This window comes from Lycium ferocissimum, unplaced genomic scaffold, assembly GCF_029784015.1.
Source record: "Lycium ferocissimum isolate CSIRO_LF1 unplaced genomic scaffold, AGI_CSIRO_Lferr_CH_V1 ctg657, whole genome shotgun sequence".
Lineage (NCBI taxonomy): Eukaryota > Viridiplantae > Streptophyta > Magnoliopsida > Solanales > Solanaceae > Lycium > Lycium ferocissimum.
Genome location: NW_026726405.1, coordinates 330,237 through 347,387, shown reverse-complemented (window position 1 = coordinate 347,387; position 17,151 = coordinate 330,237). Strand labels below are relative to the sequence as shown.

Here is a 17,151-nt window from a genome sequence, read left to right as displayed (position 1 = left end):
TAATCTTAAGATGAAGAAATGCAAATCAATCAATGACAATACCACAATTGTTGAAATGGATCCTGGCAGTTCAAGTAAATTTGATCTTAGCTACTTTAAGCTAGTGCTCAAGAAAAAAGGGCTATTCCAATCTGATGCAGCCTTGACAACAAGTGCGACAACAAAGTCATACATCAACCAGCTAGTACAAGGATCACTCAAACAATTTAATGCCGAATTTGGTCTAGCCATGGAGAAAATGGGCAAGATTGAAGTCAAGACAGGCTCTGCTGGTGAGATTAGGAAGCACTGTGCAGTCGTGAATAGTTAAGAGCAGTCTTTGCCCTTTGTTCCCAACTTGCAATATTCTTGTGTTTGTATTTTGTGTGTAACTTGGTGTGAATGATTCAGGATAACATGTACCATTTCTTTTTTGTAGTTATTCCAATTTATTCTTGTATATTGATGGTTTTCTTGAAATAAAACTAAGATTCCAAGAGCTGCTTTTTCTAGAAGTTGGAAATGAGGAATCTTTCCTGGAAAAGGTTCTGTTATGCTTTCTTACCTCTCTTTTAAGCCACTGGTACTTCTCTGGTGATTGATGTTGTCCTGGGAAATGATCCATATAGATGAGAATGACAATGACAGTTCCTCATGATAGAATATTCATGGTTGATTATGGACCGATGATCGCTGAAATTCGTTCTAGGGATGCATGTATATCTTCCATAGGCTTGAAGGGTGTTAAAAATTAGCTCCTGAGAACAGACATATCTTCTTTTTGATCATGATGAAAAAATTTCCATCTATGATGGATACAATCATAATTAACCATACAGTTTATAAGACTTGAAGTTATGAAGCTGGATTAAAGACAAAAATATTACTCTGTCTCTGATGAGACAAGATTGTACTGAAGAATACTTGGGAGTGCAAATAATTGATACTCCTATTAGTTTATTCTTTATTAAGCTGAGACAATAGCGACTATCAGCTAAGGGAAGGTTTTATTCTATTGCAACCAATCAACTTAGTATTTAAAGAAGTTAGTGTACCTCCTTTGTTAATCTTATTAGTATGGAAGGTTGATATATTACAAAATTTGAAGCTACCTGCTGGTTAAACGATGTCAAACATTTGACTATGGTGCTTACATTAATATTGATCCAAATATGATGAACATCTTTCAGAGACTGTCATGACGAATTTCAAGTGGATATAAAGGCCTTGTGTCGGATGACAATTTTGGATAGGATATATAGAAATATGATAGTATGTAACTTGGAACGGAAGGAAAAAGAAATTTCTGCACACGCATGACACATTATGTTACTCTTGTTAGCATACTATATTCTGTTTTTGAGCTTTTCTTTGTTTTTCTGTTGGTTTCTGTAACTTTAAATGAACATCGTACGGCAATTCCAAACTAGTATCAATGTATAACAGTCATTTGATTTTGATCCCCACTCCCCAAAGGGAAGAAAATGTTTTATATATCCAATTCTTTGGATGATCAAACTTTCACCCTACTTTTAGACTACTTAGTACCACGATTTTCAGTTAGTATATTATAATTCGAAAGTAATACCAACTTGAACTTGATGACTCTTTGCGGGAAAAAAAGTACCAAATCTTTTCTGGTGAAAGATAACTTTTGTTCATCACCAGAACAAATGCATACAATAACTAATTTGGCATCCCTACCAGTTAAAATCTACCTAAAATAGAAGTTAGCTGCGAAACTGTCAAAATAAAATTGTAAAAGAAAATATGTTTGCCTATCTGTACTTTTTTTTTATCAATCAACCACTCTAACTGAGTGGCTACTTTATTGATTTCATCTAAACACAAAACAAAGGAGATCAACCTCCTTGTACCTACCTTGTATGGACATCCCCATACTAAGGGAATTGTAGGAATGTTTGCCTATCTGTACAAACTCTATATCCAGTCTATTGCTTTCCTATTCTGCCGCTTGTGCATTATCAACATTGCCAAGGAAACTGAAGATGCCAGAGTTCTTCATTTCTGGCTTTCCAGATTTAGTAAACTGCTGCAGTTAAAATAGCCAGGACAAAAAGATCTACTAATTTTTCCTTTGATGTTTCTGCCCATACGCTTCCATAATCTAAAAAAATCAAAGCTGCTCCTCCAAATTAAACTAGTGTGAACTCAGATATACAAGTGAACTTAGAGCAGTAAAATGAACAGTATAGCTACTTGCAAAAAAGCTTTGAGAAGAAGTCTCATTGTATCTTGAACAAGTCCTTCATTATCTTTACTAGCTTCCAATCTTCAATGGACAAGTCTTTCTGTAAAGTTTTATAGACAGCATCAGAAAGTTAGCCCGAACAAAAGGGAGCAACAATCGAGTGAAAGGGAGTTTAATTCACAGTGAAACGAAGTAACTTTACGTACCCAGAAGTTGGTCTTGAGAATGTCAATAGATCTTCTTGAGATTTTGCTAACAAGCTCATCTTCGATTTCAAAATGCCTGCCAAACATCTTCTGTTTCTCCTCAGTGTTAGATCCAACTATCTGCAATTTAAGGCCAGATCACATGCATAAACATTTAATCAATTGCTGGCGCAACTGATATGACTCTAGCAACTAACAAAAACTACCAGTATCTCAATTCTTACCACATTCTTTACGCCCATAAATATTAGCCAACATGTGGCTTCATACCTTAATAGACACATTCTGGCCTTTCCTGGCAGAGTCAACAGGCTTATCGTTGTTCTTTATGGATGCAATTCGACCAATATCTAGGAGACTCTGTTGAATGCAAATTGGAGTTCCGACCTATTCACATTAAGTTAACCACAATGAGGACTAGAACATTAAGAAGCATCCACATTCTAAGAATGAAGATTGATAAGAAAAATAGCATTTGAGCACACTTTAACAAAGAAAAAAACAAATACAGATGTGACCGAACCTTATGCATATTATTAGGAAAATGCAAACTCTCGACTGCTGTAACTTGTTAAGTGCTAATTTAATCAAGGTCCCAGGCTACCTCTTCGGAAGAAATGCAGAGAAACCGTTATGAATATAAGCATGCAAGATCCCTTTCCCAACCCAATGGAAGTATAAATTGCTTATTCTTTGTTCATATTGACCTACTGATATAACCACATTTCATGGACAAGCTAATATTTTTCTATTAAGATATTCAGAGATTCTCTGATTTGTTTCTTTTTCTGTGCGTGTTTGATGAACGGAGTCCTGAACCATATAAAGCAGCAATAGTTAATACCTTGGCAATGCCGTCCAGAACTTCAACTCCTAAAACAATTGGATCCTTCTTGTTGAAAACACAATTAGGTATGATCTTGAGCACACAGGGGAAGACTACTTGTTCAGCGACTTCCTTCTTTTTTTCTTCCTTGAGATTGTTAATATAGGCCTTAAACTGATAGAACAGGTGATAAATAATATCAGCCGTAAAATTTTTGACACTAACTTCATCTGCAAGTTCCCGAGCTTCTTGTGTTACTCTCACATCAAAGGCCAAGATTGTTGCATACACTTTCTTCTTCTCAAGCATGACACTAGCTTTCATGACATCCATTTTGTGCACAAGGCCTATGCCAATTCCACTGACAGGTATGCTTACTTCAGGGGTCTTCAAAAATTCAAGTAAAGCTTCTAATGATCTGAGCGTAGAAGCTTGAACATAAATGCCCTCCCCACATTTATCGATCCTGCTCATCACCGACCTCATATCTTCCATAGCTACTTCTTTGATGTCCACCACGTCATCATGGGGCCCCACAACATATAAACTAGTCCCAGCAATCGCATGCTCAAGCCCCTGCACAAGAATGCGAGTAGGATTTAGGTTGAGTTTCATAGGCTTCTTCATTGTTCGAGTATTATTAAGGAATTCGAATTACTACACTTTTTCATGTGTTAACTTTAACCAATTCCTTTCGCTGCCAATTGATTGTGTGCAACAATTCTCTGATTGTTGTCACATACAGTATTTTCGTATTAATTGCAACCCCTAGAATTATAATATGAATGTTCTTCTGCCATTGCGAGCGCTATCACCTCCCCAGATTATCCAAGGTGAAAAATGTCATTTTTTCTGTTTTAAAAAAGAAAGAAACTTAGGCTCCAAAATATAATATCATCCAATCCTAATTTCGGAAACAACAGCAATTTCAAATTACAGGCATCATTTTTATGCAAAAAACTATCTTTTAACATGCTTGCCTCTGCACCAACTTTCTACCCCAATATACATTCCAAGCTATAAATGTGACAAAAATAAGCATACCTTAAAACAGAAAGAAGTATTAATCTTTATCCCTTGTGCAGCCTTGATTTCTTTATGATGCTCATATGACCCCTGAATAAGAAAATTACCAGGAAATAAAATCCTTCATAAGTCATATGGAAATTAAACATCAAGCAGATGACTTCGTTCTTGAGAGTTTTTTAGTGTTCCATGCACTACAAAGTTAAAGGTGCTGAAAAATATATTAAGACATATCAAAGATCAACCTACACAAAAAACGTACAGACTTATATCCAAAGCTCTGAAAGTTTAAATAGAATAAATGGATACTGGATCGAGCATCTCTAACTTGAGACAAACCATCTGTAATATAGTCAACTTTCTACTTTTGATTTGCCACATTTAGCCGAATCATTGTAAATTTGGCACCAAGAAGATCTTGAGACGCCAAGTCCAAATATTACTAGCATGAACTCTAAACCACTGTACCAAACGACGAAACAAGTCATGATGGAAATATCTATTGTTTAAACATCTTCAAACAATTTTTCACAAGTAAAGCACAACAATTGCGCCAGCAATACTATTTCGGAGGAACACACAGGGTCAAGCAAAAAGGAAAAAAAAGATTCAATTGTAGTATAAAAGGAAGGAGCCGATTCTCTTCATAAAAAAATAGGGTCCTGAATTTTCTATTAACCCCCATCTCCCAACTGACTCGAACACATAGGGTCAAGCAAAAAGAAAAAAAAAAGACTCAATTGCAGTATAAAAGGAAGGACCCGACTCTCTTCATAAAAAAATAGCGTCCCGGATTTTCTATTAACCACCGTCCCCCAAATGACCCCCTCCATTTTCCCACTCTTTCCTTTGATAGTTCAAACATGACAAACAGCTAGGTCATATATTGACTGTCAAATTATATAAGGAGTTGAACTGAGGTTAAAGCATATCTCAAATAAAAAAGGAACCAATTGAAAATGCATAAAGAACCACACAGTTTCTGTTAGAATAGGAATAGGATTGTATATAGTGTCCTACATGGAAAAAGATTATAATGTAGTGTCTATAAATAGGGCTCAGTGTAATAGTGTAGAACACACAATTTCAATAATATTTTTCTCCTTTATTTCTCACAGTTTCCTACCTTTACTCGAAGTTCCTTCATTGGGTCAGGCGTCAATAGCGCTCAGATTGAGGTGACAATAGGGCCCTACAAAAAAAAAATAGAGAAAGAAGAAATTTTTTAACATCAAACATTCAAATAATTACCCAAGGAATCTTAGCACAACAGGGGCGAAGCCAGTAAGGGCCAAGGGGGTTCCGAACCCCCTTCGGCGAAAAATTATACTGTATATACAAGGTGAAAATTACTTTTTATGTATATATAGTAGATGTTGAAACCCCTTGGCTTCTTCATTTATCTGCTTCTTTATATTTTTGAACCCACTTTGTTAAAATCCTTGCTCCGCCATCCACAACATAGAAATAATAGAAGCTTACCTGCATGCCACAAACTACTATTTGATCTCCTTCATGGAGCACACCATTGACCAATATCACATCAATGGTTGTTCCATGATCTTCAACAACCTTAACCTCCAAAACAGTACACTGCAGAAAAGTGACAACAATTAATCATAACATATTCATAGTCACATGTAAGTAAAATGATGATGGTATGTGAAATCATACTTAGACTTCATTGCTGTATGTAAGTCTCTCAACCATAGTCTTTGCTGTCCATTGGACCAGTAATAACAATAAGTCTGGAATCCCTTCACCATGTCACATCGAGTCCAGAGTCATAAAACTAATTAGCTAAATTAAACAGTCTCATAGGATTGCAAAGAACATAACCGAGCAAAAGAAAAAATGGGGGAAAGTCTACAAACAGGCACCTGATTGCACTAGTTGGTACAATGCTAAAAGTATCCTTTCCCATATCTTTGTTTTTATAGTATAATTCTGTATTTATACCCTGTTCCTTGAACTCGGTAACAATCTGCAACAAATGATATAGTCTGGTTAAGATGATGTTGCACATAGAAAGGAAACATTGAATTGAGACAACAACTGTAATAAGTAACCTGAGTAAGCCTCTCATGAAATTCAAACTGAACATCTTTGGACTGTTTCTTCATCGTCTTCACAGTAGGTGCATTGCAGCACGCTTTCCATCCATAAAGCCTATCTACCTGCATTGAGTAACATAAAATATAAAATAAAAAGTATAAAGAAAATAATATAATCAAAATTCAAAATAAAACCATCAACCTCTAATAAACCTCACCTTGTTCAAAGCAACAATAAAGTTCGTATTCCTCATCTTTAGAAGATTAAGTGACTCGATTGTCTGCGGTTCTAACCCGTGCATAATGTCTACAACCAAAACTGCAATATCACATAAACCTGAACCTCGAGAACGCAGATTAGTGAAAGATTCATGTCCAGGTGTGTCAATGACCAACAATCCAGGGACCTTTAGATTGGCATCTGCTTTCAGTTCCGTAGTTCTCTCGCGTATATTCTCAGCCGGAAAATAAGTTGCACCTATCTGTTGCGTGATCCCTCCAGCTTCACCTTCTTGAACATTAGTGCCTCGTATGCAGTCAAGAAGCTTGGTTTTACCAGTATCAACATGGCCCATGATACAGCAAATGGGAGACCGAAGATTGTATTGATCACTTTGGCCACCAGTTTCTTCTGAAACCCCAACTTCAGGGTCTCTCTTCTTACTTCCAGCATTCTCAGGGATAGTTGGAGCAGCTTTTTGAGTAGGAATTACAGACTTGGCAGCAGCCGGCAGTGGTAGGATAATCTCTTTCTTAACGATAGGTTGGGGATCTGAATCTATCTCTTCATGTTCAAAAGCACTCTTTCCAGGCAGATTAAGATTGGCATCATCCCAACTTTTCGCATCCCATTCCTCATCGTCAACTCCGTTTTCTTCAGCATCAGCTACTTCTGACTCTCCTCTATAACTGAATCCGTATCCTCAACCTTCTCAGTTTCCATTGAATCAACCTCAGAGACAAACTCCTGCTGATTCTATTGCACTTGTGTGCTTTCAACGGACTCTTCCTCGGCTTTGCCATTAGCCTGAGCTTGTGGCTTTGACTTCTTTGTTTGGTAAATGGGCCGTTTGGTTGCCTCTTTTCTGCTCTCCTCAGCTGAGAGTGTCAAAGCCCCGTCCCTAGCGAGAAATTGCTTTCTCATTGCTTCTAATCTTCGAGCTTCTTCCTTTTGCTTTCCACTAAGCAATTCCCTTCCTGTCTCTTTTTCAAGAGCTTTTCCTTTTCCCTCTCCTTTTTCAAGCGCTTCTTCTCCTCCGCAAGTCTTTCTTGTTCTTCCAGGCGAAGCCGTTCTTCCTCTTCCTTCCTTAACCTTTCCTCCTCTTCCTTCTTCTTCCTTTCTTCAGCTTCCTTCATTTTTTTAGGTCTCTCTTGCATCTCCCTAACCTGTTTCGACTGTTTTTTATCTACCAATTTTCCTTTTGTATCATTCTTTGTTTCTTCCTGTTTTTCCTCCATCCTTGAGACAGATGCCGCAGCTGCCTTTTTCTCCTTTTCCGTCTCCTTCTTCTTCTTTTTCTTCTTCTTCGAAGCAGACTCGACAGCTCCTTCCTCAACTGCTTCTTTTGACTCAGCGTGCACCTGCATTTTCGCTACAGACAGAGAGGGAGCACAGGCTGTTGGCCGTTCACCAAGCTCTTCCAGAATTTTGTCAATCTCATCCTCATCTTCTTGAAGAGTATGCCCACTCTTTTTTTTCTTGGTTTTGTTCTTTGAAGCTTCCGACACATCTGTTGCCTGCTTTTTGCCTCTATTATCATCAGCTTCTTCACGATTAACCCATACACTAGCTTGGTCTTGATCAACAACATCAGCTGAGTCATTTCCAACATCCGTATCCATTCTGCTGAATGCATTATTATTCTTTTTCGTAGATGACTTCTTTTTACCTGAAAATAATTTCTGGTATGTCATCTTCTTCCATTGCTTCTGCGTCTGCATCATTTTGTTTGTCAAGAAGAGCAGCACTAAAAGAAATGCCATGGACTTTACGGATAAAGGAAATGGCTGGTTCTTCATCTTCCTTGGACAGCTGTCCAGCTTTCTTATCCTCATCATCAATAGTGTGAAACACAGATGTTGTAAACAAACTTGCACTGCTGTTCCCCCGCTTCAAATTCTTTACTTTTCCAGTAACGGAGGCAACACTTTCAACCTCTTGGCCACTATTCCTTGACAAACCTGGCCTGTCTTCATCATCATTGTCCTGTCTTCATCATCATTGTTCTCTCCAAGTACTGCATAACTAGACGTAGTCGCTCCAACCTTTTTCCACTTTTTAGTAGTACCTTTTTTCTTTCCAAATGCCAGTGCTGGTGCTACTTCCTCTTCCTGAACCCTAGGCTCATCAGATATTTCAGTCTCGATAGAGTAATCATCATCGTCAATAACCACACTCTTCTCCTTTGACTTGTTTTGCTCGTCATCCTCCTCTCTCAGAACACGTTTGTCTTCGCCATCGTCATCTCGACCCCTGAACTTTTTGCCCTTCTTACCTTTCTTCTTACTACTCTCTGCTACTTTGTCATCCTGAACCATTGTCTCATTAGACGATTCCATCCCAACACCGTATTCGTCGTCGTCTATCACCGGATTCTTCTTCTTTGACTTTTCTCCACCACCACTGCCACCACCCTGCTTGGAAGATTCAAGGCTCTCTTCTTCACGGTCTGTAGACTGCTTTCTCCCCATTGAATTTTGCTTCTGCTTTCTACTGATTGTACTAGTCCAAGAACAATTCAAGCGATATCAAACCTCCAAATCCCTGATTCCAAATTAAGAAAACAAAGTATAATTATATAAACAAATGAATCAATCTCGTTTATCAGGAGGCCAACTATATACTTATTTACTAACAATATGTAGCAAATTATAAATCCATTACCCAATGACACATATATCAAGTCAATCAATTAATCAACTAAACCTCAACTCCAAACTAGCCAGGTCGCTATATAAGAGCAGCCAGCTGCCCTAAGTATCCCACAAACACTCAGTGTTTTGGGAAGGGCCGTATCGCAGAGGATATTAAATAGGCAATGGCTAACCAAAGCTTGATCCCGAGACAACTTTAATGTTACTCCAAGGCTCCCTTCTGGTGGGGGTCACTATATGAATCTTCTATATCCATTCAACCATTAGGGGGAAATTGTTTGTTTTTAACATCCATTATACTAAAATCAGGCAAGTTAGATAACTACTACACAATATTACTGACCAATTAATCAATAAACTATGCTGCAATCCCACACTAGTTGGGGTTGCCATATGAATATCCAACAATACTGGGGCCAACTTAATTCCAAAACTAAGTAATTTATCTTACGATTTAAGTTATTTACACTAACGGTACAATGAATTTTTGGCACTAACACTGTAATTTAACCTGTTGTAGAAGTTGAAGGTCACTAACCATTTATTTTAGTTCTAGGTTACCGATCAACTCTATGAAATAGAGTTTCGCGGATTACCTTTTATACGCAAACATAAACTCTAAATCTTATAACATCGGAGTAAGAAAACAAAAGTACCACATTACAAAATCAGCAACATTAACATACCCAGATAAATTTCAGTTCAAAATAAGACATGGGAATAACTTGTATTTGAAGTCCAACACCTTATCCCCTGTTTGGATGGTTGTTTCCCATGGTTCATTATTGTATTGTTTTCCTTGATACCATGTTTGTTTTCGTTGTTCTGAAAATTATATTGTATAGTGTTGTAAACGCGTTGTAACTCTATTGTTATATAACTATGAAAAAGCTCAATTTTTATAACCACAGATTTTGTGGTTTTTGGGTAGTTACTTATTTCATTTCCCTGTTATAACCCCACCCCCTCCATCACACCCAAACCACCCCACCAACCCCCCACCCTCCGCCACCCACCCAACTCCCACCATACCACCCACCACTCCACCACCATCCACCCACCAGTGGCGGAGCCAGGATTTTCATCAAGAGTGTTCATACTTTTAGGCGAGGGGAGGGTTGAGAAAAAAAGAAGGGAAAAAGTAAGCAAATTGCAGGAGTTGAGGCTCGAACCCGCACCTCTAAGTAAAATCTACACACCTTAGCCGCTGGACTATCTTTTTCTTCTTTGTCAAAGATGTTCAACAGTTAACATATAACCAGAAATATCTAGATTTAACCTATATACCCGTAAATTTTTTCCGACAAAGGGTGTTCATCTGACCACCCTTGGGTGGGTGTAGCTCCGCCCCTGCCACCCACCCCCACCCCACAACCACTCACCCTTCCACCAACCCACCCCCACCCCACCCCCATCACCCACCACCTACTTATTTTTTAAAGTTTCTATTTTATCCTTTACCTTAATTTTATTAATATATATAAACTAGTTTGTAATTAAGGGTTAAGGATATTTTAATAAACTTACATGTTATTATGCAGTATCATAAAATCAAAACAAACAATAAAAATGTGATTAAACCACAACAAACGATACAGTCTATCCAAACATTGTATGCATTAATGCAATACACTACGATACAATACGGTACTATACAATACAATACTGTACATTATGAAACCACGGGTAACGACTATCCAAGCAGAGTTTTAATCAATACGTGTACACTATAATTAAAAACAGAAGTTGGAACTATCACAGTGAAAAGCATGTTGATCGGAGTACCTCAAAATAAGCGAATGTAATCAGAATTAATAGACACGGAACTTGCTAGGTTCTTGTTGGGCACATGCAGATAGGTAGAGTTTTTTTTTTTTTTTTTTTTTTTTTTGTCCTTCGTTAACCTTAAAATTATAAGACAAACAAAGTAAAAACGCGTAACTTGAAAAGAAAATCATACCAGGCTTAGTAGTAATCAAAATACAGTAGCAATTTGGAGGTGACTTGGTTGACATTATATTGACATGAAAATTGTGGAATAGTGACTCAATACAATTCTAATAAGGAAAGGAATTGCATAGGTTTGTGGTTTTCCTTCTTTTTTTTTTTTTTTTTTTTTGTTTTTCCTTTTAAATTTATGAGCTATTACGAGTTAGAAGATTGGATGGTCATTCAATTTTTAGTAAATGACCATCATAGTGACTCAACTTTATTTTGTATTCTAAAAGTCACTCTCAACTTTAAGTTAGAAGTTTGAATGGTCACTCAACTTTGAATAACTGAGTCACTGAACTTTAGTTTGTCTTCCAAAAATCACTCAATTTTAGCTGGAAATATAATTCTCTGTACCTATTTAATGATGTGGCAGCTATAATTTTTTTAAAAAATATTAAAAAGTTAATATGTAAATTTACTTAGGATCCAATGCATCATAGTTGGTTGCATATAATACTAAATTTTAGAATATTATTCATCATTAATACAAAATTATAATGAACATATAAACACATAAAAATTTAGGTGGTAAAAACAACTTAAACACAATATTAAAAAAGAAACTATACTCGTTAAGTAGCCTAATTAATTAGAGCATATAATACTAAATTTTAGAATATTATTCATCATTAATACATAAAAATACTGAACATATAAATATACTTATACGAGATGTCTCAAGTAATATTGTTAGACCGACTTAGTTGTATGGGGTAGAGTGTTGGCCAGTCAAGAACTCTCACGTTCAGAAGATGAAAGTTGCAGAAATGAAAATGCTGCAATGGATGTGTGGGCACACTAGGAGAGATAGGATTAGGAATGAAGATATCCGGGACAATGTGGGAGTGGCCTCAGTGGAGGACAAGATGCGGGAAATGAGGCTGAGATGGTTTGGGCATGTGAAGAGGAGAGACAATGATACCTAGTGCGGAGGTGTGAGAGGTTGGCTATGGAGGGTTTCACGAGAGGTAGAGGTAGGCTGAAGAAGTATTGGGGAGAGATGATTAGACAGGACATGGCGCAGTTCCAGCTTACTGAAGACCTGACCTTAGATAGGAGGTTATAGAGGACGCAGATTAGGGTAAAAGGCTAGTAGGTAGTCCCGCTTACCTTTTTGTACTAGTAGTCGCAGTTTTGCCCTATAGTTTCTTGTCCTTTGTTTTATGCTACTATATGTTATTTCTTGTACTTCAATTATTTTATTTATCTGTGGTAGCTACGGCTCTTTTTTTCGTACTGTTTTATCATGTTTTTTCACTTTCGATATTTCATTTCCATACTGCTTTGAATTACTTGTCCTTCTTAGCGATATTGACAAGTTTCTCAAAGGAAGTCTGTTCGGGTAACCGGCATCTTGACTTTGGAATTTCACTGGAATCACCACCAATGAAAGGCCTATTGAGACTCGTCGAGAAAGGTAGTCTTATCTTGCAGTGGGACCGGCTAAGTAGTCGATAAGTTTGATGTGCGTAAGAAATTTAAAGTAGTTTATACGGTATTACGCATCTAAATATCATAAGTACCCCATCACTACCCCTGATCTTCAAAATCATCATTTACAAACTACAAAGTTGAAAGAAAGAAAAAAAAATGTGTTGCTAATAGGATAATGTGGAGGAACCGACATAAGGAGACAAGGAAAGATGTGAAGGCTGGATACCCCCCATTTGTTTCATACCTCAGATTTATGCTGACACTCGTGTGATAAGATACCTCCTTTCTAATTATATATATTGAATTTTTATATACCTTGTTAGATTTTAGTGTTGAGACAGATATGGCCAGTATGTTGCAGACTTCAGCAAGGACGGTTGAGGTAAGTTATGACTGACTTGTTATGATTTTTGTATAAATAGACGGTCGTAAGGGGACAAATTGATATTATTATGTTGTTGTGTGGCCCTGTGTTGCTTTGAACAGTTGTTTGGGCTATTTGACTGGTTTTGGATAGCCCTATTTACAGAGGAAACTCTGCCAAAATTTTTAGAAATCCGAAGAGTTAGAATATCCCTCAACATTCGAGGACGAATGTTCCTAAGGGGGGAAGGATGTTACACCTCGAATTTTCGCACGTTAAAGTCGCATCATGAGTTAGTCGACGTAAGTTCAAAAAGAAATTATGTTGAGGATAAAAGGGATTGAGTTTATTAATAAAAATGTTTACAAGAGTCTATAAATAATATTAGTAAGTGGCGGAAGATTTGGAGGGTGAATGAATCAAAGAAGCATAAGTTTCGTCAAAAGTCGGCAAGTTGGGGATATGATAACTTGTACTTTTGGGTGAGATTAGGAGTGCTTCACACGCTAAGCAAGTAATGATATGAAGTATTTGAATTGTATAATGGTCTCTTGTTAAGTTTCGAAGTCAAACGAGTTGTAATATGAAAGTCGACAAAGGGCGTCGCAAGTTAAGTTTGTAAATTTCACTGAAATTTGGGTCAGATGTCTCAGAGATTTTCTCTCAATCTACTTAGAGTTACAGGGTGATCCACCTATCAAATCGAAGGTCTACAAGTCTAGTTTCTATGGCATTTTACCGTTCATCAATAGGACATCGTAGTAGAGAGATATTCGCGTTTTCGTCCAAGGACGCAAACTGCCGCGGGAACAGTGTGCTAAAGTCGGTGGCTTTAAATTTGCCCAAGCATATATAGGCCCTTGCACGATTTTTTCTTCCATTTTCTCACCATCCCCAACCTAGAAAACCCTCAAACTCTCTCCAATGAATCCTCCATCAATCTCAATCCAAACCAAGAGCAAATCTATCAACTTTAACATGAAGAACAACATGGCAACTTCGAAATTGTGATTTCTTCACTATTTCACCTTTCGGAGGAAAACCTTGCTTTGAAGTAACTTGGGGTTTGAAGTGATTTTCATGATCTAAGGAAATCATTCGTAAGACGTTCGAGGACTCGGGGGAATGTATATAACTCCATCGACGAGGTATGTAGGGCTTTCTATTCTCTTTGCGGCATGACTAGATTTCAAATGAACTTTCATTGAAAAGTTGTTTCGCTAACTTGGATCGATCGCGTTCCATGATAATTGAGCTGACACATACTCATCTATGACTTGTACCAAATTATGGTCCACATCTCCTTTTGGCTATCGATTAAAAGACTTTCCGTTCAACTTGTGTATGATTACGTCCCAAAATGATTAAGCTTACCACCTTTCTCATGAATAGCATGTATTGAAGTACCTTTCACATTTCGTATCCCTCTTGTTTATCGAATGAAGAATGATATTAGTTATGGTACTCTTCACATCAAAGTTGAGTTGGTTGTACTTCCTTTAATTGAGTTAATCCTTATCTTCTTGTCCATTGCTCCAAGGTGACTAACCTCTCGTTGGCACACTCTTTCCGATAAAAGTTGTGTCAATCATATTTCATAAGAGTTTGGCTAACTTTGGCTTCATGAATAATTCATAACAAGATGTTTCCTTGTACTTTTACTTCTTTGGCCTAGTGATCAAATAATGATAAACGTAGCGACAAAAACGATAGTCGAAGGCTAACGACGATAGTTCACTCCGACTCTTTTTATTATATCTCTTCTGAGGTCAGTCTTGCATTGCACTTATATATATATGTATTTATTTTCATTACCGAGCCGCGCTATAGTCGGCCAGGTAGGCACTTATATGTGCACCTTGACATGTTTCTTTCTTCACCAAGCCGTGTTGTAGGCGGCCGGGTAGGCACGTAGCTGTGCACCTAGATGTATTTCTTTCTTTACCGAGCCGTGTTGTTGGCGGCCGGGTAGACACGTAGGCGTGCATTGCCCTTTGAGTCGATTAGGCGAGAGATGATGTTATGATGATGAGCTCACCCCATAGAGGGATTTATTATTGTTATATGATATGATATATGCCTCCACAGTGAGGAATGATTTTATGGGCATGCATTTACATTTATGTCATGATTATGGTCGCCCTCAGTGGCCTCGTTCAGAGTTTCAGGTTTTCTTTACATCTTTTCCCAAGTTATCTATATCTCTTATGCTTATGTTATGTTTATGCTTACTGCCTTACATATATATACTAAAAACTAGTTATTTACCTACGTGGGCTTACCGAGGGACAAATTCTATGTAGCTATTCCGAGGGACTTTGCCATGGTGTACCTCGGAAAAGTCAAATATTTTAATTTTTAATTATTTCTTAAAGATACCGAGGGACGTCCCTCGGTAAATTATATGACTTTTTTTCAGTCAACATTTATTTGACTATACCAAGGGACTCTCTCGGTACATAATAAAAAACAATTAAAATTTCTGAGAGAGACCCTCGGTAATATAAATACAAATATTCTGAATTTCTTTTTTCCTGTACCGAGGGACACCATCAGTATATTAATAAAAAGTAAATGAAATTAAATAAAATGTACCGAGAGAGTCTCTCAATAAAGTAGATATAATTATTTTGAGTTTTCTTTTTTAAAGTACCGAGGGACATCTCTCGGTATATTTAATTATGTAAAATTGAGTATTTAATAAATAAATATTTTATATTTTTTAAACAAATAATAGCGAGGTGTCAATTGATAAGTCCCTCGGTAATTGTTTAAAGGTTTATTTTTTCCTTTTTTAGTTACATTACCTTTCTAGACTTACCGTAAGAAAATTTAGTAGTACCACTTATTTATTTTACTAAGTTGGCATTTGGCCATGAAAACCAAATATTTTTCACATTATTTGAAATTTTGAAGTAGGAGTTGAAGTTAGTGTTAAAGATGGAGTTGTGTTTGGTTAGAGTTTTGCAAAGAATATTTGGTTGTTTGAATGTATTGAAAGTGAAAAACATGTTTCTAGGTGTTTTTCAAATTCCAAATACAACTTGGAATTTTCATGGCCAAATGTTGATTTTCAAATAAAGTGAAAACATTTTCCGGGAAAAGGTAGAAGTATATTAGTGGTATTCTTAAGTAATATTACTGTAGCTTATAAATTGATAAATACACTAAGTAACGTATCAATCATTGGTACCTTTAAGAAATATTATTGATTGATTAGCCTATACGTCAATATTTACAGTAAGTGAAATTGTATTTGTGATATTCTATCATGTTACAACCACTTATGATTATTAAACAGTAACAAACTCTAAAATCATTAACATGTCAATGATTATTAAAGATTTGTAACAAAGTCTTAAATCATTAACATGTCAATTAAAAAAATTCTATAAAGATGGCAGCTCACCACTTCCTCCCTTTAATCATCGCTACCGCTACGACATCCCCCATCATTATCAATTATCGTCACCGCCCACCATTATTAACTATCTCTACTCACAACCACCGCCATTGTCAATTACTACAATCAACGTACGTTGTCACTAGTTACTATTTATAGTCACCACCACCAACCACCGTTTCTACAATAACCATCGTTCATGACTACCTACAATCACCACCATCCTATGAAAGAAGAAAAGTCATATATAACTATATATCGTCAATCATGAAAAGTGCGTCATCATTCGCCACTATATATATCGTCAATTACCGTCATCATTTACCAACACTATTAGCTATCACTATCAATCACCACCAGCAATCACTACCATCAACTTCTACTTCCAGCATTCATTACCACTAGCTACTATCCACAGTACCACCATTAGCCGACACCATCTTCAATTGACACCCACAACACCACAACTAGTCATTGCTACCACCAACCTTTATATAATATTTTTAATTTTCTTTTAATAACATATTAGATTAACTTTGTATTTTATTAAATTTCATACTAATTTTTAAAAATAAAGAATATTTTACACATTCAGATGTCGGAAAACAAACAGTCTTAAGTCTTAACTCTTGAAAATATGGTATTCAGACCTTAATACAACATTTTAGTATTCATATGTGTATTTAGATTTAGACATATAATTCTTAATGCAAATCTTAATATTCAGATGTTCATTCAGGTTCTGACGTCTTAATCTTAATAAAAACAAATGAGACCT

General features: G+C 36.7%; 1 protein-coding gene and 1 pseudogene across 1 annotated transcript; both read right to left on the bottom strand.

Moving 5' to 3' along the window:
• Positions 1–1,903: 1,903 nt before the first annotated feature.
• LOC132045393 (eukaryotic translation initiation factor 5B-like) lies at positions 1,904–8,371 on the bottom strand (annotated as a pseudogene).
• Positions 8,372–8,424: 53 nt separating this feature from the next.
• Positions 8,425–8,994, bottom strand: LOC132045392 (uncharacterized). The gene has a single exon (XM_059435983.1). It carries the CDS (start codon positions 8,992–8,994, stop codon positions 8,425–8,427), a length of 570 nt encoding a protein of 189 aa, XP_059291966.1.
• Between the last annotated feature and the right edge of the window lie 8,157 nt (positions 8,995–17,151).

What these genes read in the sequence shown, in the direction of transcription:
- LOC132045392 (XM_059435983.1), bottom strand. Translation starts at nt 8,994, where the DNA reads ATGGGGAGAAAGCAGTCTACAGACCGTGAAGAAGAGAGCCTTGAATCT.